At 45.8% G+C, this 26,055-nt stretch overlaps 1 protein-coding gene across 1 annotated transcript in view; it reads right to left on the reverse strand.

The window, feature by feature from the left end:
• PITPNM2 (phosphatidylinositol transfer protein membrane associated 2) overlaps positions 1-25,053 on the reverse strand; it is a 32,421-nt gene extending 7,368 nt beyond the window's left edge. The window contains exons 1-16 of the mRNA XM_029283668.1: positions 24,976-25,053; positions 15,429-15,643; positions 14,810-14,931; positions 13,588-13,821; positions 12,462-12,788; positions 10,248-10,343; positions 9,657-9,761; positions 9,271-9,341; positions 8,179-8,423; positions 7,701-7,890; positions 6,519-6,638; positions 5,246-5,460; positions 4,142-4,147; positions 2,911-3,089; positions 2,443-2,613; positions 942-1,091 (exon numbers count right to left, since the gene is read on the reverse strand). Of these exons, the coding sequence (XP_029139501.1) occupies positions 942-1,091; positions 2,443-2,613; positions 2,911-3,089; positions 4,142-4,147; positions 5,246-5,460; positions 6,519-6,638; positions 7,701-7,890; positions 8,179-8,423; positions 9,271-9,341; positions 9,657-9,761; positions 10,248-10,343; positions 12,462-12,788; positions 13,588-13,821; positions 14,810-14,931; positions 15,429-15,643; positions 24,976-25,053 (2,524 nt within the window). The remainder of the gene's footprint in view (positions 1-941; positions 1,092-2,442; positions 2,614-2,910; positions 3,090-4,141; positions 4,148-5,245; positions 5,461-6,518; positions 6,639-7,700; positions 7,891-8,178; positions 8,424-9,270; positions 9,342-9,656; positions 9,762-10,247; positions 10,344-12,461; positions 12,789-13,587; positions 13,822-14,809; positions 14,932-15,428; positions 15,644-24,975) is intronic.
• Positions 25,054-26,055: the final 1,002 nt, after the last annotated feature.

Here is a 26,055-nt window from a genome sequence, read left to right on the forward strand (position 1 = left end):
AGATGCGTCCGTACATCTTAAGGTTGCCATGCAGGCTGCGGAATTCCGGGAGTTGAAGTTCACCTATCTTCCAGTTGCCAAGGTTGAGAAACCCTGCTCTAGAGGGGCTTCATGAGTTGATTCCAAATCTGAATGGGAGGGGGGCATGGGAAAGCAAGGCAACCCAAATCCTAAAACTCAAACAAGACACCCACAAGCTGACAGATACGCCATGCAGGAGAGCTGTTGGGACAGGGAAGAGAAGCCACAAGAAGGATGGGGAGAAGGTGGGGGGGTTGTGAAAGCTTTCCCAAAAGGAGCAAGAAAAATTCTTAAGTCCAGCCTTTGCCAAAAATTAAGTAGGTTTGGAGGCAGCCCCTGCAAAGATAAATGCAAGCATGGCCTTTCCTGGGCCCTGAAATAAGCCAAGAACTCAACTTGACGATTCAACTTGAGCTCTAGAGAAGGTGGCACTCTGTTGCTAGAACTTCCATAATTCCGTACCCACCAACGTGAGTTACATCCCACTGAAATACTACACAAAGGTGACTTCTAAGCAGACGTGGCTGCAGCTTTTCCCTGAAGCCTGGCACTTTCCAGATGTCTTGTCACCCATCATCCTCAGTCAACATCACAACTGTTCTGGTCCCTTACGGGTGACCCTAGCTCAGCATATCTGGAGGGGCCCCGCTTGAGAAAATGGTTGAAACGAATGGAGATCATTCATCTTTAGAGGAAAATCGTCAAAGATGGATATTGATTTGGGGGGTCTGTCTCTCCAGCAATGCAAAGAGTTTCCTCTTTCGTTCATCTCTCCTGATTTCTCCAGCACAGCTGGAACGTTCTCCCTGGGTCTGTCTTCTAAGAAGATGGAAAAGCTTTCAAGATGGGATGCACAAGCATTAGTCGCCACTCCAAAAACACCACACCAGACCAAATGGGGGAAGGTTCAGATCACACACACTCAGCAAATCCAGAATTTTTATTGGAAACGTCTTGCCAGTTCAAGGTGGGGACGGGGATACTGGTTTCCATGAAGTTGTCCTGGTTCTGAAGAGCAACCAGAAGGTTGCTTTCAACGAGGAGGGCAGGATTGTTCTGGACTGTTTCCACTAGAAGCAGACGAGGAAGGAAACAAAAAGGGGCACCAAGAAAAATAAAAAAACAAGAAGACAAGAGACATGTGGCCACAAGCACTGGAACAGGACACTTACAACCAACATCAACACCGTCTTCTACAAGAGTTTGGATGCTGGAAACAAAGCTTTGGTGGTAGACCCTAGTGAGGTCTGAGCAGGTATAAAAGGGTGGTGGCTATAGCTGAGAGAAGATGCTGGACCTTAATTGCTGTGGGGGTGAGGTCCACATCTAGACGAGAGGACAATGGAGTTATCTTTTTAGGAACAGGGAGAGTCTTGATGGATTCTTTGTCCACCTTGTTTGTTCTCCACTTGAAGTCAACCCACCTTTTATACCTGTTCAGTGGTGATCCATAGTCCAAAACACAGATCTTCTCCCAATCACATTGTCCTGGACCCAAAAGCAGAAGTGGGGGCAGTTCACGGTGACGTGGGCCCAGTGGCATAAAAACCAGAATTCGTGGCTATGCAGAACGCTTTCTTTTATTGTTGGTGCATTTTATTTTCTGAAGTCCAAGGTATGAATATTTTGGTTGAGTTCCCACCCATAAATCCAACTTGATCTGTTTTTTCTGATGTCCAAGATATGACCATTTCAGCTGAGCTCCCACCCATCCTTCAGAGGTTGGTTCTAATTATCAGGTTGGACCTTAAAGAAGTCTGGAGCAGAAGACTTGGTGGATTGTAGCTAAGAGCAACGATTTTGAAGTCTACCTCCAGGGGCTCCTACACACCCGTAGGGAGAAAGCTAACATTCTACCATCGCTGTTCATTAAACAGACAGCTGTATTTGCTTGTTAGCCCAAGACTCAATATTTGATCACCACTGTGCTGGAGATCATTTCAAAAGCTAATCCCACAGAGTTTCCACATGGGACATAAGCTTGACAGCAATTAATTCCTGATGGCTGACTCAGAATAGTGTGTCCTTCACATGAAAAAGGATCTATGGCAGCTGAAGACAAGGGCGACTCTACAGCAAGGATTAAAACCCTAGGAAATTGCCATTGCTTGTGTTCCTCAGAAACAAAGGGTCTAGGACTTGTGTATCTCGTCATCCAAAGAGTTTTAACTTGGCCACCTCAGCTGGATTTGATTTTCTCCAACTCTCCAGCTTCACTTAAGGACTTAAGGAAATCTGGATTTGCAAATCAATGCTTCCCCAGCCTAGAAGACAATATGTGGACCTCAGATTCCTGAGGAACATCTTGACCGTGTCTCAACTTCTTCTCGCTGGCAAGAGACACTTCAGGAATTTAAAGCACGTGCCGCCCACCCCATCACCTGTTTGCTTATAAGATAGAAATGGGGAGACTGAACTTACCCAGAAGAGCTGAATTGCCATCCCCAAGAGGGAACCGCTGGTAACGTGGTATGTTGAAGGGAGGTAAAATATGGAACTTCTTCTCTAGAAGAGGCTCCAAGCGAGAGGCAGAAGGATCAGCTGGGTGGAAGAGGTTGTAGACTTGCTGGCAGGCTGGTCTCAACTGGAAGACTAAGCCATAGAGAGAAGAGAAAGAATTGGCAAAGGGGACGGATACTGAAACCATAATCCACAGCTCTGCTATCTCATGAACAACCCTCTTCATTGGCTCTAAAGCTCTTCCAGATAGTCAAAGTTAATGCAATCTGTGCAACTCTGAATTTTGTCATACATTGGAAAAACTCTTAAGAAATGCTCGCGTTGGTCTCGGGATTAATTCCAGCACTCCAAGTTTGCATCTTTGCTCGCAAAACCTGTGAAAAGGAAGACCTAGCTTCAGGAGGCCCCCTTCCCCACCAGGGAACCTACTGTCAAGAGTTGGTATGATGGTTTTTCGTAAGGCAAGGACCAGCCCCAGCGGACACCCAAAGAGGAAGAAGTCTGAGATCTCAAATTCAAGCTTCCCAAGATTCCCACCACCGTCCAACTGAGTGGAGCTACTGGATCGCCGTGATCCCGGAAAGTTCTTCAGAGCACTAGAATGTAAACTAGAGAGGGCAAAAGATAGAACATCAGCAGCGATACAGACACACCAAAAGAGGGACAATCAGTAAAACACATTTATGTAATAAACACATTTATACTTCATGCTCCAGTTGACGAAACATGCAATTTTGCTGTAGGAATACCAGAAAAGTACTCATCAGAACCTTGGACAGAGGACATTTGCAGGGGTGGCCTGTACAGAGAATCCTTGACTCAACAATTGTCCCAAAAGTGCTTTTTCAGGATGAGAAGCAAAATGTTTTCAAGGGGAAAAAACCAAGGAAGTCCAATTGCCTTGTGGAAAAAGCCTCTTTGGGACAACCATGACCTGGATGATGGAGAATCTCCACAGACACTTGACTCACAACGGTCAAGAGTTACAACCATTAAGACTGGTAGCCATATACTGGACAGGCTCCATCCCAGTCTCAAGTTGAGGACTAGCTGCTTAAAGCAGCAGCAGAATGAAATAACCATCAATTTTGTGGCATGATTATGCTGTAGGGTCCACCCCACGTGGAATTATTTTGATTGCAAAATTTAAATTAGAAGAAGGGATTAAGCAAAGCTCTGCTCCCTCTCATTGCTTTTTGACCATTCTCTTTTATTTGTATTCTTTGTTGTCTTTCACTGATATTGATATCTGACTTGGTACTTCTTGACAGAATGCCACAGGAAGGGAAGAAATGTAGGCATTGGCTGAAATATTTCTGAATACAACCCCTTAAGCCAGGTTTAATTTTCAACCCATGATATTTTGGAGAGAAAAAAACACATTCAGATATCTATTTAGTTTCTCTCGTCCATGAGAAGAACATCTGCAGAAGGTTTCAGCCATTCTTGAATGCCTTTATTCTCTGGGCTATTCCATGCCACGAGGGCAAGGCTTTCCATCAGTCAGACCCCCTCGATCAAGGGGGTTATTGCTAAAAGAATCTGCTCTCTTGGATTACATTCAAGAGATTTCTTGGCAGATGGCTGCCCTCCAGACTAGCACCATGCCCCCGACGTTCTAGATTTCTCTACAACACAGAAAGCGGTGAGTGCAGCTTACCTATTTCTTCCTCAAGGAAGGTGTTGGGGCAAGAAGGGGTAGTTAAAAGGGGTAAAGAGAAAAGAAAAGAAACAAGAGAGAAGAAATAAGAGAGGGAAGTGAAAGAGGAAGGCAATCTCGGCAGCTCGCACACAACATTATTTATTTATTTGTAGAATGTATAGGCCACCCACCTTACCTCAAGGTAACTCTGCCCGGCTAACAATCATGAAAGATAAAAACTATATCAACTAAAACATAAATAAACCCAAAAAATTAGTTTAGCACCACCTTAAAATGAGGTTCTCGTAATTATTGGGTTTCCCGCCCGAACAGGGGGTTAGACTAGAAGACCTCCAAGGTCCCTACAATCATCCAGCATTTTTTGCCGGGTGATCTGCAGAGCTGGGGAAGCCGTTAATCACAAGCAGCGAGTCGAAGCGAAGGTGTTATAATTTCCCTTTTCCTCCGAGGTTGGAGGAAGACAACAGTGCTCCAAATTATTTAGTGCAGGGAGTAAAACAAAAGCCGCCCAAATCCGATAAATCTTCGGAACAACAGAGAGAATTTTCCTACCGATGGGAAACATGCTAAATAAAATTGATGGCAGCATGGCTGAGCCAGCAAGCATTCTTATCAGCTTGGGACCACCTGCACATCAATTCCTGGGCAGCTCATTTCAAGGGGGGGGAGGGCAGAGCAACGCTTCACTGGGGGGAGGGGGAGGCGTCCATTGAACAAGTCTGGAGAATCCCAAGGAAACCTCAGTTCAAGTCCCCACAGAGCTCGCTCAGCAATCTGAGCCGGTTCCTCTCTATCTCAACATGGCCTACCTCATCACAGGGTTGATCTTGCTGGGAGATAATAGGTATTAGGGGAGACCTGGCACCCCCCCCAGAAAACTGTGGGGTCTTTGATGCTCTCTGAGCTGGGTGGATCTCTTGCAGACATTCTAGCACTGATGATGTTGCCTAGTTGGCTCATGAAACATCTGCAAGGAAACCACCCAGCTCAGAGAGCACCCAGGACGCCGACGATTCAACCCCAAGCTACAATTATTCTCTTCTCTAGGAAGTCCAAGACAAACATGGCGCCCAACTAGATCCGCCTCTCCACCTCTGCTACCTGGACAGGAACGCCTGGTGCTGCTTCAGGGTGTCCAGCTCGAAGGTGGAGGAGTCGCTCCTTTTCCGCAGCAGCTGCTGCTTCTGGGGGTCTTCCTCGTTGCTGCGCGGCAGATCTGCCGTGCTCCGGCTGAGATGCCGGCTGGCTTCCAGCCCACAGCCTTCCGAGCAGTAGCTGTTGTTCACCAGGATGCCGGGAGACAGGAGATCCGCGTCCTGGAATTTGAACGACACAGGCCAGGTCATCAGAGTCTCGAGAAAGGGCAGAAGGGTGTCCAGCTCTGTTGGGGAAAGGAGATCCACGCACAGCCCGACTGCCAGCTCAACCGCCGTCGGCTGCTGGACCGGTTCACCCCTCGCTTGTCGGGTTTGCACTTAGCAAGTAATCTGATTCTTTCTGTGGCCGCTGTGGTTTTAACCACCAGCCCAGAGGGGAGAAAGTGAGGCTGCAAAGATCACTGGTGCTCACCAAGCATTTGCATCCCGTGGAAGGATGCAAAACATCATCCTGTCGTATCTGGGTTCATCTCCATCCTGTCGGGTGGAGATGGGTTCCTTCCCGAGCGAATCTTGGTTAATTGCAATCTTCATATTTGTCAGTGTTTTAGATCAGGGGTCTCCAAACTTGGCAACTTTAAGACTGGTGGATTTCAGCTCCACAATTCCCTCAGCCAGCATAGACTTCCCATAGAATTCTGGGAGTTGAAGTCCATAAGTCTTAAACGTCGCCAAGTTTGGAGAGAGCCCTGTTTTATAAGATTGTTTTAATCTTGTAGCAAGCCCCCTAGAGTGGCTTGACTGTGAGATGGGTGCCATATAAATTTAATAAATAATTAGATGAGCTAAGCAGGTTTATGAAATTCAGTGCTGGCCTTGCAGAGGTGAAATGGGAGAATTACACCGAGAAGGAATTGCGGAATTGTTATTTCAGGCTCTGTGTCTACCTCAGAGCCTGCCCAGTTTCCAGAGAGCATAACGTGTCCGTAATTCCTTCTCTGCGTAATTCCCAAAGGACCAGGGCCAAGAGAAAGAAACACGCAGAGTCAGAGACAAAGCTAAACCCAAGATAAAAAACAAAAATCCATTAATATTGTTACTCACCGTGTGTTCTATCCTTTTTCATCCGTTGCACTGAACATCACAGTTTAGTGGCCATATTCATGTTGGCCCTGGGGTCCCCAACAGGGGTTTTGTGGGTCCCGGATTCTGCACCAACCTGGTTTGATTGCCTTTGCTTTCTGTCCAGAACCAGCTTGAGAGCTTGACTTGTTTACCTGCACGCTGATGACGCTCCCACGCCGGCTACTGTTTTGACTCTCCAGCATGGTCTGGTTGCTATAACACAGGGCGTCAAATGCCAGGATTCCTCCCACGCAGTCCCCTATCAGACACACCTGAGGAAAACAAAACCCATACCTGGTTATTTTTGAGGGACACCAACTCAAGTTCCCAACCAAAAGCAGAGAATGAAAGGCTAGACTCAATGTTTCCCAACCTTTGGGCATTTCCAGCAGTGCGGACCTCAACTCCCAGAATTCCACCGCCAGCATGATCATGAATGAGACTTCTGGGAGTTGAAGTCCACACTTCTGGAAATGCCCAAGGTTGGGAAACATTGAGTCTAGGGGCTATGGGTATCTCTAGAAAGCCATGTCTGAGGGCTCACTGAGAGGGTCCACCTTGAAGATCACTAAGTTAGATTAAGGAGAGTGGACCCAGCACAGTTGTCTAACGCCAGATGTTGATGAAGGCCACCTTCATCCATGGTTACGTGGAAGGCCTGTTGGCTAAGCTTGAAAGCAGAAGGAACCTGCTTTCTAATGAGTTCCTTCAGATGGTGCTGGAGGCAGAACAGCAATTGGCATGGTTTCAGCTCATAAAAATCTAGGCTGCTGCAGCCTGGAGGTTCTCCTTTATCCATTAATATTCCCTCTCCTCCAAAAAAGTATGTGGCTTCTAGAACATTCCCTTGGGAAGTTCAGGCTGGTGGTGACAGGAGTCCAAAACTAGAACAATTAAAGTCACGAATGTATAGACACACCTGTTTCTCCCATTTCATCCTAACCGGTGAAGATACTAGCTACCACCAGTAGAGTTAGAGGGGTGAACATGTTGATTTCAAGGACTTTGGAGAGGAGATCAAAGTGTACATTGAAAGTCTATATCTTGCCTACTCCTGGGGTAAGGAAAGAAGCTACAGCCACAATTTGACCCAACTGGTGTTCCTCAGCTGAGAGTCAACGCAATGTGGCCAATGACCTATTCAACAGGAATCCAGATACTGGCAGATTCAATCTGCAGATTGACTCCTTTCAATAACGGTTATTCAATATTGAATTTTTTTTTGGTCTTAAATCAAGCCTTAAATCAACTATCTGTTTTGATAAAACTTTCGCCAGCCCGGAAAGAGGGTGGCTGGGCTTATCTCTGATGATGGAGGCCATCCCCCTGCTCACCTGCCCGTTGAACGATACACCTTCTTGGGACTTGATGAAGTCGCTGTACACCTGATTGGCTCTCAGGATCACTGTGGCAACCGCCTCTTGGTACTGCGGGGAGGACGTAGCCAGGAGAGGAAGCGCAGCGAGGGGGATGTGATCCTGGCTACTGCAAAGGCAGCCTTCGTCGTAACTATATGGGCTGAGGCTACAGAGAGGAGGAGGAGGAGGAGTCAAAGATCTTTCCTTTCTCGGAAAAGCCTACTGGATATAGGTAGTCCTTGACTTACAACCATTTGTTCAAAGTTACAATGTAGCCATCTTAAGTGATTTATTACACATGCAGCCATCAAAATTAAAACCAGATGTTAGGTCCACAGCTGGCGCCTAAATCCATTGGATAATAAAACAAACCAGAGACTGGGTTAGGCACCAAGACAAGCCTACCCTTCCCTAAATCCCATCCCACCTTCTGGAAAACCAAGCGGTTACTCACTTGGAAACCAGAGAAAATGCTTCCGAGCAGATAGCTGGGCAAGGGACCAGTTTGATGGCTATCCGACTAAGGGCAGCTGGGTAATGGACCCTGATGACGGTCTCAAAGGCGGTGGCGATGGTGTTGACGTCCCCCTGCTTGGAGCTCTGCTCCCCACTCCCTGTATCAAGGATGTTGCCTCCATGCAGAACCAAAAGGAGGACATGGATCTGGCTGGGCTGCACCCGTGGAGGTGTCACTTCATCCTGGGAAGAAGAGAGCGAGGAAGACCAGATTCAGATCAAATGGGTTCTCAAGGATCTGTTGGAGAAGCAGGAAGTTTGGGGTATGGTCCAATCATTTGGAAGCCTTCAGATCTTCTGGCCTGCTGGTTAGGCAGATCCCTAACTGAACCCCAAAAATCTCACAGACATCACTATGGGCCCCTGGACACCATACAAGGCTTCAGATGCTTCAGGCGAGATGAAGAAAGACATGTAAACACAAAGGAGGATCGGCTGGAAGGGTGACAAGAATAGATTTGCGTTCTTTCCTGGAACCTGCTCAATTTTTTTGTATCACTTCCAAGTTCCCCTTGGCACATTGGCACCTTAATTGAACACTGTTGCTGCTACGTGTTTTATTCTCCTTATAATTAGCCAGACGTGTTGCATAAAACTGGATTCCCAGAAAACTCCATGGGTTTTGCATAGAGAGGATAGTAGGGACGGAACACGACAGGTAGTCCTTGACTTACAACCACTCGAGAACGTTCGAAGTTATGACAGACTCCCCAAAGCTACTTAGGACCTCTTCCATGTGACAGCTGCCCCACTTCTTCCCCCATGCAGACATGTGGCCACATTTACGGCTATTTGCCGCGGTCCCATGGTCATAAAATAGGGTCTGGTTATGTGTCGCCTTGACTGTAATGACTTAATGACCGTAATTCTGGGTCCATTCTTGATGAACATCCTCAGAGAACAAGCCAAGCTGTTCTGGAGCCCACATCCCAAGTCCCAGGTCATATGGACAGATCACAGAAGTACGGTGCAGGAGAATTAAGTTGGTTTGCTTTTCGATTAGAGCAGGACATGGATTCAAATGTTATACCTCAATAATGCTTAGTCTTTCCACGCTGCATCCGACATGATATCCCGCTGCCGATTCCAGGCCAGGATCGTCTGGAAGGAAAAAAAGGTGGGCCTGTAAACTGGGTTTATCTCCTGCCAGTGAGATAAAAGCCGGGGTTTAATCTGGAGGAAGTTTGTGATCATTGCAGCTTGAGCCACACTCAACACAGTCAGGTGAATGTCTCAAAAGTGCTTTGTCATAAGGCAACTGGACTGTTTTTATCTTTGAAGAAAAAAAGAAGAAGAAATTTCACTTCTCTTCCAAGAAGCTTCATCATTCTGGTGAACCCATGAAGCTTCTTGGATGTGAAGTGAAACTTCTTCTTCTTCGTCAATTTGTTCCACACACACATATATATATACTACCTGAGACTTCATCCGTTTCTGCCGTTTCAATCTTATCCATGAGATCGTTTGAACTCCATTTTGTAATCTCTTTCGGGAACACCTCTTCGTTCTCAGACAGATCCTCTGAGGAGGAGGGGGAGGAGGAGGAGAAAGAGAAAGAGAAAGAGAAGGAGAAAGAGAAGAAGAAAGAAAAAAAGAAAGAGAAAGGAAGGAAGCCGAAGGGGAAGTGGAAGGGAGAGAAGAAGAGAGCAATTAAGGCATAAATACTTTAACATTATATTTTTAATCATATTTTATCATCTGTCAGTTGGGCCTGAATTGAAGGGGAAGGCTCTCATTGCCTTTTTAAATATATATATCAATATATATATTGCCCCTCTGAGCATCTTGGACCTCCTTGGCCCCCTCCACCCATCAAACCAAAAAGTGTCAGCCGAGCAATGCCAGCTTTTTCTCTTCCAGAAACAGCTGCTGCCTGCCTGCCTGCCTGGATGGCGAGAATTGGAAGTAAGAACGCAAAGTCTCAGGTTGCCACCCGCCCCATCTAAGGCAACCCCTTTGGAAAGCGGGTGTGTACATGTGTGTGTGTGTGTGTGTTTTCCCACCTACCGTGTGCATCGAAGAATTCCTCGTCGGAGCTCTCCTCCGAGTCCCGAGCAATGCTTTGCATTCTCCACTCCGAGATGTTATGGCGCGAGGGGCTTGCTAGGAGAAATAGGAGAGGTTTATACCCTCAGTTCTTCACGGAGACCAAGGGGTGGGTGCCTTTGCTGGCACTGGCCCAGCCGCGCAGCCCCGTGGAAACTCATCCGCCGTGCTTTCAGGGCACGGCAGATCCAAGGATGCTACGTCCAATTTCCCTTGCCGACATTGACCCTTGTTTATGGTGCTCACTACCCACTGCCCAGACAGCCTGACAATCAGAGAACCTCCGGCCGCTGTTCGCTCTGAATGAGTAAAGCTATTTATAAGCCAGGGAAGGATGGAAAAAAAATCACTTTGGATGCACAGGCCGGCAATTTAGCAAAGGAAGTGGTCTAATTGAACATGTTTTTTTTTTCTTTTCTTTCCAAAGCACAGGGAGGTTGCAGTAAAGAGCTTCGTTCCCCTGTTAGGAAGGTTTGCAAAAAAAAAAAGAAGAAGAAAAAAAACAGCAAGCTTTTGTAGCAGGCAAAACGAGAGAGAGAGAGAGAGAGAGAGAGAGAGAGAGAGAGAGAGAGAGAGAGAGAGAGAGAGAGAGAGAGAGAGAGAGAGAGAGAGAGAGAGAGAGAGGGAGAGAGAGAGAGAGATCTAAGCGCAGTGCTGGGGTTGTCAGCTAAGATTACAATTTCAGCAGTTGTTGAGATCAGAGAGTGATTAATTCAGGTTTTTTTTTTATCAACCCTAATTGCCTCTACAAACCAGACCTTCCGCCTGTCATTAAGCAGAGAAGCTCTGTGCTTTGCCAGGCAGTGAGATACGCATTAATGCAGAAAAGCACACAGAAAGAAAATGAAAACTGCATTCCTAAAGTACTTGACATTCCTCACCAAAACTACACCTTGGCCCCCCCTGAGGGGGAAAAAAAATCTGCTTTTTTTCTAGGAAGTGCAGGACCAGGGAAACAAATAGAGATTCCTGCTGGGATTGTGTTGGTGAATAGCAAGGCTGATGGAGGATGGCACGGGAACCCCAAACCCCTCATTTATGCCCGAAGACCTGTGGGGTCCTTGGTGCTCTCTGAGCTTGCCGGGCTTTCTTGAAGACATTTCATTACCCAACTAGATAACATCATCAGTGCTAGAAGGAGGGAGGGGGGTTGCAGAGTGGAACTGAAGGAGGACGAAACTGTGGGGTCCTTGGTGCTCTCTGACTTTGGTGATTTTCTTGCAGATGTTTCACAACCAAACTAGGTAACACTATCAGTGCACTGATGATGTTACCTAGTTGGGTAATGAAAGATCTGCAAGAAAACCACCAAAGTCAGAGAGCACCAAGGACCCCACAGTTCAACCTTGAGCTGCAACAAATTCTCTCTGAAGCAGACCAGAAGACAAGCTGACCTTGCCAGCAATTGCTCTGGACTCCAATTTCACTAATTGTCCTCTGGAAAGGCTATGGGATGAGCCGCGGAACTAATTCTGTCTTCCGCCTTGGCTCCGTGCACCCTTCCTGCTGATTCCACCCCAAATCCTTTGGGGATCAGGGAGCAGACTGACAATTAAATCACTCTAGATTGACGTCAAAGGCTCTTGTGTAAAAGCTGCTAAAAATAGGAGAGGGAATCAGACAGGCTGGCCCTCCAAGCTTACTCCAGGGGTCTCGCTTGGGCAGTAGAAAACCCAGCAAGGTGAAAAGCAGGTGGGCAGAAGAGTTGCCTTCCCATCAGAGCAGCAGGAAAGGCAAACGCCAGTGGGCAGATGTCTGCTCAAGCAAGCTCAAAAAGATGATGAAAAAGCCCACTGGGACCTGCGTTCCTAGATCAACCTGTTGTCCTGTGTTACTGCAGTTGGGTGGATCTGGTCTCAAGGGAGAGAGCAGTTCTGTGTGTGTGTGTGAGAGAGAGAGGGGGGGGAGGAGGAGGAGGAGGAGGAGGAGGAGAAGGAGAAGGAGAAGGAGGAGGAGGAGGAAGAAGAAGAAGAAGAAGAAGAAGAAGAAGAAGAAGAAGAAGAAGAAGAAGAAGAAGAAGAAGAAGAAGAAGAAGAAGAAGAAGAAGAAGAAGAAGAAGAAGAAAGTTCTATTAAATACAGTTCATAGGATGACTCTCCTCACACTACACTAAAATCCACCATGGAACCTAGAGTCCCATAGCTTTCTTTTTGCCAGCTTTGGGGCCCGACTCACCTCCCCTTTTCGAAGAGGACTTGGAAGACGTTGACCACTGCTTAGTTAGCACTCGCCCTGGCAAAGATTCGTCAGTATTGCTTGTGGCATCCACCCCCTCGATGGATGGCGATATGGCCTTGGATTCCACACTGCGCTCATTCAAGGAGTCTTGGGGAAGGTGTGGTTCTAGATCAGGCTCGTTGATGCTGAACTGGGCCATCTTCTGAGCCAACATCAGCTGGGCCTCCTTCTCCAGCTGCCGGATGTCCTCTATGGTGAGTCCGTACCATTCGTCCTGCCAACACCAAGCCTGTCGGTGAGCCCTTACCATCACTTTCCGTAAACCTGGGGGGAAAACCAAAATCAGCCCTCATCAACCAGCTGTCTTGAACTCATGTTAAGACAAGCTACAAAAGCTTCTCAAATAATGAAAACCTTCCATCTACCGATCCACTAAAGACAATAATTTGCTTGTTTCCATATTTTCTTCCCTGTTCAGATATAAATCCTTCCTTCCTGAAATTCCTGGAGAGAGTTCATGATGTTTCTGTAAGTTGTGAAGGTAGCTAGAACTTATTGGGAAGGGTGTACCTGCGTCTCACAGTTGAGATAGAGCTCTATTTGGGGACCTCATTTTCTGAGGAATGTATCTTTCTGGATTTGTTCAATTTCAGGATGTCTTTCATCCTGGGTCTGCAGACCACATCTTGAGTCAGTTTATACGGATTCTGCTGGAGAGTCCACTGGGCAATACCACTCCAGATCCAGCCTTCCAGATGTGTAGACTAATTCCCAGAATTCTAGGCAACAGCTGCAGAATTCTGGAAATTGAAATGCTTGTTTGCATATGAACGGTTAACCCAAGTTGGCTTAAGCTGTTCCATAGTGGTTAGAAGAACAACAAGGTGTTGTGCTTTCTTCCACCATTCTTCCGGATCTTTGGTCCTCTGGTCTTTGAGAACTTCCTCTCCCAAACGTCAGGGGTGTCAAGATGACAACTCTCAAATTCTAGGAATGGAACACATCTGGAGGATGCCCAGGCTCAACCAGGCTGTCCTGAAATGCCTGTCACTGGGGAGGCTGAGCCAGGACCCCCCCTAAATGAACGGAACTCAAGGTGGAGACCCTGAGATCAAAGACTCACCAACATCATGGATGAAACGCTCAATTTTCGACTGCATCCCCCAGTAACGAAATTCCACCTTGCACAGTTTATAGGCACACATGATGGGATACTTCCCGGGTTTATTCTTGTGCTCTTTGATCCAGTCTTCTGGCAGAGGGCCCCTGGCTGTCTTGGCTGATTTAAATATCTTTGGGTCCTCCTCTGATTTGTATTCGTGGGGTGGGACGGGATCCTTAACAATATCGATAGGATCTAAACAGGGAGAGGGAAATACACAGAATAAATACACGCAAGCCACAGGAAACTGTCCCTCAACAACCTTTTCCTAAAGGCTTGTTGCGTTTGGAGAGCTGTAGAAACAGCACCATCGTCTCCACCTCTTTCTATTTACACAAGAAGAGCTGGTTGTTTAAACAGTTTATTCCAAGTTGGCAGAAGCTGGGTGGCCTCAATTTCCCCTGGAGAAGCCAGCAAGAACACCTCTCTTCTTCTACATTTCAGGAGAAGCCATCTTAACTGTCACCTCTTTCTTAAAAGGACACCATATTCTAATAGGTTAAACCCAATGGAGATGGCTCCAACGACATCAAGAGGCCGATACATACTTTCGCCGAAACTAGAGGTTTTCCTACTAGAAAAGATCTCTTCTCCTATCAAATAACAAAATTGGAAGGGACCTTGGAGGTCTTCTAGTCCAACCCCCTACTCAGGCAGGAGACCCTATACCATTCCAGACAAATGGTTGTCCAATCTCTTCTTAAAAACCTTCAGTATTGGAGGCAAATCATTCCACTGGTTAATTGTTCTAACTGTCAGGAAGTTTCTCCTTAGTTCCAGGTTGCTTCTCTCCTTGATTAATTTCCATCCGTTGATTCTAGTCCTGCCTTCAGGCGCTTTGGAGAATAGGTTGACCCCCCCCCCCTTCTTTATGGCAGCCCCTCAGATATTGGACCTCTGCTATCATGTCACCCCTAGCCCTTCTTTTCATGAAGCTAGACATACCCAATCCCTGCAAGTGTTCTTCGTATGTTTTATCTATCTCTCAGGTCAAATGGGAAACAGCAGGGAGCAATTTGAGTCCCGTCACAATTTTATGCAATTACTCACAAGAATTATCCCCATTTTGCCGAGGTCTGAGGAAGGCCAATCACAACTGAAACCTAGGAACGGGACTCACCTGTCCGTCCACGCTAGCAACCGTAAGATAGAAATTAAAATTTGGGGGAAAGCTCACACCCACCCAGAACAGTCTGCCTCTTCTCTGCAGGGGAAAGGTTGAACACGTTGGCTTGCTCTCCTGAGTCAGATATATAATAGGTTTCAATATCGATGGAGAATTTCTCCACAAATGGACAGGTGTACCTGAAGAAGAAGAAGGAGGAGGAGGAGAAAAAGAGCAGTCTCAAAGCTCAAAGATTAAAAACCTCTTCACCTCAAAACGGTGTGTAATAAAGGCAGCTGTTTTCCTAAGGAAAAAGCCAGCAAAATAAATTAAAAGGCCTCCAGGAGTCACAGAGTAACACAGAATTTCATTAGCACTTCAGCTTTCACAAAGCTTTTTTTTTTTTGCCAACGTGGCAGATTTGGAGAAACTAAAATGACATTTTTCTCCACATATAAATGCTATCTTGGATGTTGTAGATAGCCAATTTCTTTCTAATCAAAGGGGGAAGAAAATCTGCTATGATTTGTGGTGAGGTCCAGTGCCGTTCCCGCCACATGCGAGCAGAGATATGGGTCACCCTTAACGCTCGCTTTCATGTTCCCAAATCCTGGTCTGCCACTTCAGAGGCTCTTTGCAAAAACAAACCAACAAACCAAGGGGGCAAAGATGCAAGGGAAAAATCGCTGGGTGGTACCTCGTCCTCGTATAAGGATATGCATTCCAGGATTCCTCTTCCACTCGGAGGGCAGCCTTGGGGAGTATCGATCGAAACCAGCTGGGAATATGCATACCAATATGATATACTTTATGAGTGTACTGCCCATCGCCACCTAGGCCATCGGTATACGGTCGGTTTTCCAAAATCTCCACGCCGCTGCCTTCACCACAAGTCTCTTCCCGGCTCTTTTTCTGAAATTAGAGGAATAGATGGGCAGATAAATATCAATATTATTAAGCTAAGAATGGCTGAAAAGGGGACCTCCAAATAAACCTGTCTCTCGGGGCCCCAAAATGTCACCTGGGAAATTAGGAATACTTTTCTATTCCTTGTCCATGCATTATCAGGATGGGTAGCACGAGAAGTACCCCTTATCAAGTAATTAAAATAATAATAATAACAGCAGAAGCCTGTTCTTTCACTTCCCTGCTCCCTCCCTTCCTTTCATTTGTGTTTTGTAAGTGATTTTTAAAGAGGCTGCTACTTTGGGAATTAAAGACAAGCTGAGATCTGAGTTATGAATTGACTGTAAAAAAAGACTTCGGTAATGACCTTTTATTTTGGCAGGCAAACAACAGACAGCTACGTTTAACAAAAAAAGAATGATTAATAATGACGAGAGGGAAAAAGCATGGGTACGAAAGGGACATTAACCTTACAACATTGACTTGAGGGCCACTTAAAATTCTGTAGAACAATAAAAGCATCAAAGGATGCCACGGAAAAGTGCACTGAGTGGATGTGCCAAATGCAAAATTGGGATAAAAGATCATCCAAGTCACACCAATGCTTTCTAGAAGCTAGGTTTGGAAGGAGAGCAACATGATAGTGATGGATAAGCCACCTTTCAAACAGATGACCTTCTGAAGTTCAAATTCTTCTCATCTCCAGAAGTCTAAGCTCTTGTGGTCAGATAAGGAGCTGGCATTAGCAATGTAGAATCTAGAGTAGGGGTATCTAACCTTGGCAACTTTAAGACTTGTGGACTTCAACTCCCAGAATTCCCCAGCCAACATGGGAGTTGAAGTCCACAGGTCTTAAAATTGCCAAGGTTGGACATCTCTACTCAGGGGCTTCAAGACCCACAACTCAAAGTTTTCTGCTTTTCTTAAGAAAGGGAGAAACTTAAGCTACTCCACTCTGGTGGCCTCTAGCATTTCACAATCTAGACACTCCCCTTTCTCTAATGTTAGATTTCCAGGGCAAACGGGGACTTGGCTAAAGCAACAACATTAAATGACTCACAACAAAAAAAACCTAGAGAAGCGAAGAACTGATGGTGGAAAGAATTGCAGTCACTTAAAAAGCTTTTATGGAAATCCATCTCTGGGCAGAGAGAAATCAAGTTAGGCAGGATTCAGCACATGGTCCTGCCGTTGTTGTAAGAGCCACCCCAATAGATGTCAAACAAGCAATAGGTCATCTGCTGGGGACAGCCAGAAATAACAGGATGCAAAGAACAGCTGGTTCACAAGTCAAAGAGAGAAACTGGAGTGACCTTTGGGAAGACCGCAGGAGGGACATTCCAATGGGACATGTTGGCTTCCAGGATGAATACACAATAATAGAGTTGGAAGGGACTTTGAGGCCTTCTAGTCCAGCCCAGCCCCTTGCTCAAACAGGAAGCCTTATACCATTTCAGACAAGTGGCTGTCTAGTCTCTTCTTAGACAGCATAGCTGGCTGGGGAATTCTGGGATTAGAAGTCCACAGGTCTTAAAGTGGACAAGGTTGGACACCTCCAAGACCTTCAAGTGTGTTGCAGAACCACAATTTCCAGCGTTCCTCACAAGTGTAATTCTGAAACATCGGAGGTGCCACCTCTGCTAGGACCCTTCAGTCAGGCTCCAGCTGTTATTCTCACAAGTGAAAAACCACACAGGCAAAAACTGATGTGAGCTCCTGGCTGTGAAGCCAAGATCAGAAGTCACCATCTTTTGAAGCCTACAATTAAGCTTGCCCTCCGCGTCCACCGAAACATTTAATGCAAGGAAGCTGTGGGGATCCTCTCCATGAAAACCACAAGACCTCATCACAAAGCACAAACCCTAGCCAGGGAAGCAAATAATACACACAGCCCAAGACAAGTTAAAAACCACAAAGCCAATTCTACCTATCTGCACACTACAAACATTGCCTTATTGTTAAATATCTCTTTTTCTATCAAGCTCTCCTTTCTAACCATCTATGTGGTTAGAATGCATTCTGCATTTATGTGCCATCCTTCTACTGTCACTGTAATTGCAGTATCAGTGAGCAAGTTGACAGCGAATGAGAAATCACACCATGTGATTGATCAATTTGCACACGCTACAGAGGACAAGGTTTTGGAGGAGGCGTGCCAAGTGAAAATGCAAAATTGGAATCCCCCGGGTGGGACCATCCTCTCCTTGCCCCCCCCCGAGGGCTTTTTTCCACTCCTGCAAAATCTGCACCCCCCCACATTACCCTGGGACGCTGCAACCGTCATCGATATGAACCAGTTGTGAATTTTGATCACGTGACCACAGGGACGCTGCAACAGTTTAAGTGTCAAAAATGGTCCTAAGCCATTTTTTTCAGTGCCGTTATAACTAAATGAACTGTGGTAAGTCGAGGAATGACCTGCGTGAATTCCTCATTTGCCTAAACAAGCAACAGTCTACACTCAAATCACAGTGGAGGCTTATCCATCACAAGCTGATGGGGGCCGGATCCCATCATTACTCCAGAGAAGACTGGAAACGAACGAGAAAACAAACTTAAGATTGCATGGTTAAAACCAGATTTTGTTTCCAGCTTGAAAAACTGGCTCGCTCATGTCTCCGGTTCCAAGACGCGGAGGTCCAAAATGCCGCTTGCAGCAAAACACAGCAGCGACCAGTCAGGAGAAACACCAGGGCCAGGGTGTGCTTGTCACAGAGGCAGGATTTGTGAAGTCTAGCATCTCACAAAGTACAAAGAAAAGGAAATGTGTCAGACACACCTAGCTAGGGATGCGAGCTCTTTTAGCGGAGAGCGGTAATTAAGCAAATGCCTAAAGGCAACACCCTCTACTAATGGTTTTTGACAGAATTACCCGCCGCTGAAGATGCTTTACAGTCCACGATCTCTAGGTAAACACAATGCTGCAGTCATTTGTGTGCCGTGAATGACCTGAATCAATCAATCAATAGATTACAGTTTGCAAGACAGATGATCTTCTTCAGATCAGGAGGATGCTTAACAGGCAGGGCGTCCAACGCACCAGTTTGACTTTTTTTGGCCTGGTGTCTTGGTCTAAGACCAGGAATCTTTGAAGCCTGCCTATTTTGTGGGACGTGAATTAGAACCATCCAAAGAGGGCTGTCATTTTGAGAAAAAGTGACAGCTTCCACCCCAGCATCACATTTTGGTGTATGTGTGATGATTCCCAAAGGGAGCTCACGTACTCTTCTTCTGACAAATAATTTTTGCTCTCTCGGATGTAAATCACGAGGCTGGGGAGAAATTAAAACGCAGCCATTTGAACCACGCAAACCTCTGGCTCTTTGGAGGAGAAGGGTAGTATGACGTTGAATAGGTTCCAACCCTTACATGCATATTTTGTAAGACCTGGTCATAAATTTTGCTTTTTGAGGGACATTGTGTATGGGTGTCTACCATCCTTTCCCCTGAGTTCTAAGAGTGGAGCAGACCAGCCAATCCCAAAAATTCAAAATAGAAGATGTAGGAGAAGGACAGGCAGAGCCTGAAGGCGGAGTCAAGAGAGGAATCAGTCTGGAGTCATTATGTTGCCAGAAACGGTCTAAGTTCAACCCCTCTTGAATTCTGTTGACTTATGATGATGATGTTATCCATTCAGCTCTCTCGATGTCTTCCGATCTTGCACTCTTTCTTTGAGTTTGTCTATGCTCTGGCTGGTGTCAGCATTGATGGTGCCCTTGACTCTTAGTGCTAACAGCACCAATTTAGTGCTGTTAGTTGACTAAATTCTTGTTTATAGCAATAAATCTTCTAACTGGAACTTGATGTGTGGTCCTGATTCTTCACGCCTGACAGAAAATATCTGATTCCACCCTAAGCTGATTCAAGAGGTGGGCTGCAAGGCTAACCCATCCTCCCCTTCCTTTTAATCTTTTTCCATTGTAGATGTGCAAAATCAGATCAATGTTGAAAGCCAGCCCCCTTCAGGAAGGAATCAAAAGGCTTACTAAAATGGGATTTCCCACGTCTCTTTCAACTTCCCTCTTCAACTGCCTTTCTTTGCGCCTCAGACAGCTCTTGTTTTATTGACTCTGACCGAACCGAGGTAGTGAGCCCGCCAGTGTCTTAAGCTCCAGTATCTGTATCCATAGTGATGAGACTGCATCACCGGTCTGATGGATGTAGCTCAGACGCTGCGTATCGCACAAGGCGTTCGCGTTGACAGCAGATCAAAATGATGTCACCGGTGGCCGTGGACAAAATCTGGGCCTGCCTCAGAGGCTCAGCTTTGATCCTGTGGTGGATCTGAAGTGGAGAGGCGGGACAAAGTAGGGCAGGGCCCAATTTGGAGAGAACAAAAGCAGCCCTCCAACCCACAGACTGTTCTTGATAAAATTCCATTGCTTTTTTAAAAAAGGAACATGGATTTATTGTGCCTGGCTTTGTTGTTTACGCATTCCCTTGGATAAAGCGATGACTCGTGCTCACAAAACAGAAAGAACCGTAGCTACATTTAAAGGTTTCGGTGGACATTTAGAAATAATTAGCATAATTTAAATGGAAACATGTCCCACGTCTCCAGCTTAAGAGGCTGCTCTGGCGAAGATAGGAATCGAAGCCTGATGTATCCAGTGGACATCGGAGAAGAGGAAGGCTGTACTAAGGGTGTGTTATATTAATGGCAAAAACATAACCAGGAGGCAATACTCCCAGGAAAGTCCATCACCAGGGGGTGAAGATAGCAAACTTTGCACAGAGAGGCTTTCTAGACAATTGTCAGTAACAAAATTGGTGGACCTTCAATCAAGCCTTTATCACAGTCCTAGACCAGCATAGGAAGGGTAGAATATGAACAATTAATCATTTTTTAAGTCAAACAGAATCTAAAAGAGGTAAGAGGGAACAGGATAACACAGACATAACTCAGCAGCCAAAGCATCTAAATTTCAACCTGGAAACTATTTTGTGCTCCACAATTGGCCACCAGTGATGGTCAGGTTGGCCGAAGAAACTGTTTTGGTCCCTCTCTCCCGAGTGTCATGGAAAGCTTCTGAGAAGCGCAGTTGTTATGTGATGCTTCTAACCTTTGGCAGGTATGATTGTCCTTCTCAGAAGAGCGGCAGATGGTCTGGGTCAACCGTGGCCAATGGAAATCAGCTGCAGTGGACGACCCACCAACAGGTTTGAGGAGGTGGTGGGACAGAGTTGCTTGCAGAGGGAGAGAAAGACAAGCAGACTCGTTAAGAGCTCCACCTTGGGGGAAGCTCAGAGCAGATGGCCTTGAGATCCATACGAGTCATCTGGACAACCTTACAAGGACAAGATATATTTCCCCCCCCCCAGCTCTTATTATGGGCAGCCATCTGGACAGGCTTGGCTGTATTTCTCCAAAAACACAGATAAACAGCAGGCTTTCAAGAGGCATTAATTGATGTCCTAGTTTCGGAGAAGCTCAGATCGGATTTCCGGGAAGCTGGAAAGTGTTCTGATGGCTTCAAGTTGGTGGTCACGATGGAGGAAGACAGGAAGCACCTCAAAAGGATTTAGCACTTTGTTTAAGTGGCATTTGTTTATTACATTTATATGGTGCTCCTCCTGTGGTTTGAGGTGATTCTGGGCAACGCAAGGCAGTCTGCATTAAATCATCATCCTCACCATCACCATCATCATCATTGTCCTCTTCTAACATTGTAATTTTTAAAGGCATCGGGGTTCTCTTGACACACGTCTGTAATGTGTAGTTCGCCCTTAGGTCCCGCTTGAAATTAAGAGCTCTACAGCGCTCAGAAACAGGGCTTTCTATCATGCCTAGGCTTGTCTGGAGGACGCTCACGATCAAATCTGTTTTTGTAATCATAAAAAGAAAGAACTTTTAAAAAACAAAAACAAATAGGGAGGAAGATTCTCCAGGATCTCTGTCACACAGCCGAATCTTTGCAAAAAAAGATGAATTGCTTCAATTATATAGCTCCCGCTGCTTCGCAAAACGGGAGAAGAAAAATGCGTCTTCTCCAGATGGCTGAGCTCACCAAAAAGATCAATGGCTTTGGATCGGATTGAAGAAAACACCCCCGTTCAGCCTAGCAAGGGGAATGAGCTTTTCAAAGGATTGTCGCTCCCAAAAGAAGCAATCTTTCCCTTTTTTTTTTTTTTCAAAGGTGAGAGACAGGCAAAGCCCCGGGGAGCTGAGACCATTTCAAGAGATTTTTTGCTTTTTCTTCTCTGGGGATAAATAAACTTTTCAAATATTCTTAAATGGGTCAAGAGCCCAGATCTTGGACCTGTTTCCTCCTTCTTCCCTTCCACTGGAGACAGGTCTGATGTGTTGGGCCTCCCAAGAATTAACCGGAGCTTAGCCTCATCTGGGGAAGATGACAAATCTTGGCTCAGATTGACTTGCCGCTTTGAAGAACGTACAGAATAACGGAGTTGAAAGGGACCTTGGAGGTCTTCTAGCCCAACCCCATGCTTATGCAGGAGATCCTATAATATGATGGAGCCTCCAATGATGGAGCACCCACAACTTCTGGAGGCTTCGCTGATTAATTGTTTTAACTGTCAGGAAATTTCTCCTTAATTCTAGGTTGCCTCTCTCCTTGATTAGTTCCCATCCTTTGCTTCTTGTCCTGCAAATGCAGGTGCTTTGGAAAAGAGGTTGACTCTCTTTTCTTTGTGGCAGCCCCTCAGATATTGGAATCCTGCTATCATGTCGCCCCTGGTCCTCCTTTTCACTGGACTAGACATACCCAAATCCTGCAACCGTTCCTTATATGTTTTAGCCTCCAGCGCCCTAATCATCTTTGTTGCTCTTCTCCTGCACTCTTTCCAGAGTCTCAACGTTTCAGGGGACCTTTAGGAGACCCCCCCGGGGGACATTTCTTTCTCCAGCTACAAAGGCCCCTCGTGATTTCTCTCCAAGGAATCTGAACTACAGAAGCTGACAAGCCGTTTGCAAGCGCAACCCGTCAGCACATCGTGCAACACCTTCGGACGATGTTGCTGGCAGATACAGTTCAGCGTGGACTTTTCTAAAGGGTGTGAAAGACGAGGCAGAGCCAATTGGGATGAAGACATGATCCTCCCGGCTGCTTGGCATTTCCTCCACAGAGTTCCTGCCTCTCTGACATCTGGAGTTCCCTTTATAGTTGAGTGTAGCACATAAAAGCGTCTGGCTTTTAATAAAATGTGTCGGTCGGAAAAGGGGGCGATCCGATTTGCTTTCCCTCTAGAAAGAAAACAAGCATCTTCTGCTGCTTTTCATCTTTTGCTCAAATGGGCAATTGGATGGAGAACTTAGGAACAATGTACAACGGTGTGTCTCAAAGCTAACAACTTGAAGATGTGTGGACTTCAACTCCCAGATTTCCCTGGCCCAGCAGCATTCAAGGACTTCAACTCCCAGCACGGCTGGGCTAAGAAACTCTGGGAATTGAAGTCCACCTGTCTTAAAGGGCCAACTTTGAGAAAGGAACTGGGGAATTCTGGGAATTGAAATGCTAATGTGTAGCATGTGATAACGCACAATTTCCTTGGTGACCTGCAAAGAACAACCTGCAAAGCTCTCACGACACATTCTCCTCCCGCATGAGAAGGACATCTGATGGGAAAGGGTGGTGCTGAACGGTGGTCCCTAAAATCTAATCAGGAAAAACCAATGCGAGGCCGGATCTGTTGATCTGCATTTATCCCAGAGTACATTAAATCCACGGCTGTAATGTGAAATTAATACTAATTGATGGAAACTGTTAGCCCCACTCTCCTGACTGGCCAATTATCTATACGGCAGGTTGCCAAGATGAAGAGAGAAAAAATCTCACAGAGGGGACTGATGTGGGGAAGGGAGAGGCAGGCCCCACAGAGGCATTCTGGAGGAGAAAAAGAGCATGCAAGGAAGCAAGTGATAGCCAGATAATTCATTCCACCTTAGTCCAAGAAAAGCTGTCATTGGATAGAGAGGTGGGCAGCATATATATTTAATAAATGAAATAAAATGAATAAAATCCTGCCCTAAACTCGTTCCAGGTGGCCTTTAGGGTTCCACGCAACAGGGAGAGCTTGCCGGGTCACGGGCAGAGATGCGAGTGAGAAAAATGCCCCTGGATGGCAATCCATCCTATCTGCAGCGAGCAAAACTTCATTTCCTTGATCAAAGGCTGAAATCACCCACGGCAACAGAGAGGGTGAATGAAATACACGGGCAAAGCCGAGAGAAGTGGAATAGTTTTAAAAATAGAATTTTAAACGCCGAACAAAACACGATTGGGCCAGGCCAACCTCTCTCACACAAGACTAGCATTGAAAAGACAGTTCTTGAATTAAATGCATAGTTAAAATACAGCGAGTTTTTCTTCTGCTTTATAATACAGGTTGGCGAGCCTGCTGTTCAATTTTTCATCGTTTGCGGGCTTCACCTCCTCCTCCTCCTGCTTTCTGTTTTTAATTTAAACATCTAATTTAAATTTGAGGAGGACATAATCACAGGCCGTTTTTCAAAAGCAAACCGGCTTTGGGTGAAGAACAGAGGGGAAGCCAACAAGCAGCTAAGAAGCCGCAGCTAAGATGGGGAAGAGAAGGTTGACTGAGATGGTCTTAAGGCCATTTTTCCATTGACACGTTTAGTAGATAATTCCTGCCAACGTCCAGAGAGGTTCTGCAGAACTCAAAAGCCACCATGCTCCAAGTGTAGCGAGTTCAAATCCTATGGTTCAAACCCCATCTCTGATGTCTTTTGAAAAGAAGTGGGCTGGCCATCCCTCAAGGATGGTCCCCTTACTTTTCATGAATAATGTAGGGGGTGGATTAGATGGTCTTAAGGGTCCCTTCCATCTCTATTTTTCCCTGATTCTGCTATTATTTTTGTAGAAGGACAGGGGCGGAGTCAAGCAAGGCATCAGCCTGGAGGCATTACAGTCCCAAAAGCAGTCTGAGTCCAACGCCTCTTGAGTTCTGTTGACTCTTATCTAGCACCAATTTAGCGCTGATCATTAGTTGACTAAATTCTTGTGCAATTCTTTATTGCATGAGAGAGAGAGAGAGAGAGAGAGAGAAATAAAGATGATGGATAGATGAATAGATACAGTAGAGAGATATAGAGATGATAGAGACAGAAATAAAGATGGAGATAAAGATGGAGATAGAAATAGAAATAAATATAGATGATGGAAAGATGGAGAGATAGAGATAGAGAGACAGAGAAAGAGACAGAGAGAGAGACATGTGTAATTTTTTATTGCAAGAGTAATAAATCAGATTAACTGGAGTTAACGTGTGGTCCTGATTCTTTCCGCCTGACATTTATTGTTATTATTGTGTTTCTAGGAAAGCAACTGATCACAAGAGCCCACGATGAAAGCACCAACCTGGATCATGTACAGCTGGGCAATCCGATACTCGTCAACGCTCATGGGGAGAGGAATCCGATACTCTTTTATGAGCATTTTGAAATCCGGCAGCCTTCTGATCCGGTTAGGAAGGCAAGCCCAGAGACCTTTACTGGAGGCCGCTTAAAGGACAACGAAGATGGACATTTCCTGCAATCAAAGCGGAGAAAGAGAGAGAGAGATTGGTGGAAAATCTTTAATGGGGTCCTGCCTCAATCAAAGAGCAAAAAACCATCTTTCTTTTTCTTCCATAGAATTTCTTATTTCCTAACCTGGACCCAAGCCCACAAAAAACACAGATTTAATCTGTGAATTAATGCATCTTAAAATGAAGGGTCCTCAATGCTCTCTGAGCTTAATGCTCTCTGAACTCCCTATAGCACTGATGATGCTCCTTAGTTGGGTCATGAAACGTCTGCAAGAAAACAATCCAGTTCAGAGAGCACCAAGGACCCCTCAATCAATAAGGGGGCATCATTAAATTTCATACCTTCTCCAAAACAGTCTTTCGATGCCACTCTGAAGTGCGGAAAGGGCTCATAAAGAGAAACGAGGTTTTCTTTATTGTGTAGGAATCCTTAATTGGAGTCCTTTCTTTGGAGGAGATTATTTGGTTGGGGAAGGAAAGCAAAAATTCCTGATGCCCGATCCTTTTTCACACCTGGCCAAGCACGAAGCAAAGCGGGTTCTGAGCCCGAAATGCACCAAATTGCCATCCAAAACCTGGTTCCACCTCTCTCCCCCCATTCCAACATCCCAGTCTTGGAGGAAAAGCTATGCACTTCAGACACATACCCCCAAATTGCCTTTTGGTCACTTCCACATCCTTGAGATATTTGGGGCAAGGAAAAAAAAAAGTTAGCTACTATCGACTCTTCCAAATAATCCAGACGAGAAAACAAAACTGTAAATACTAACTGTAAGATTATAATAATCGAATTTTGCAAGTAGGGGGCATTTCTCTCCCGAGGGAACCAACCGCAGCAACTCTGCAGAGACTTTTGCCAGCCTCTCCTCCATTCCTAACATCTGGACCGGGGGTGCGCTGTAGGAAGATTG

Source organism: Protobothrops mucrosquamatus, unplaced genomic scaffold (assembly GCF_001527695.2).
Source record: "Protobothrops mucrosquamatus isolate PMUCROS unplaced genomic scaffold, P.Mucros_1.0 scaffold180, whole genome shotgun sequence".
NCBI lineage: Eukaryota > Metazoa > Chordata > Lepidosauria > Squamata > Viperidae > Protobothrops > Protobothrops mucrosquamatus.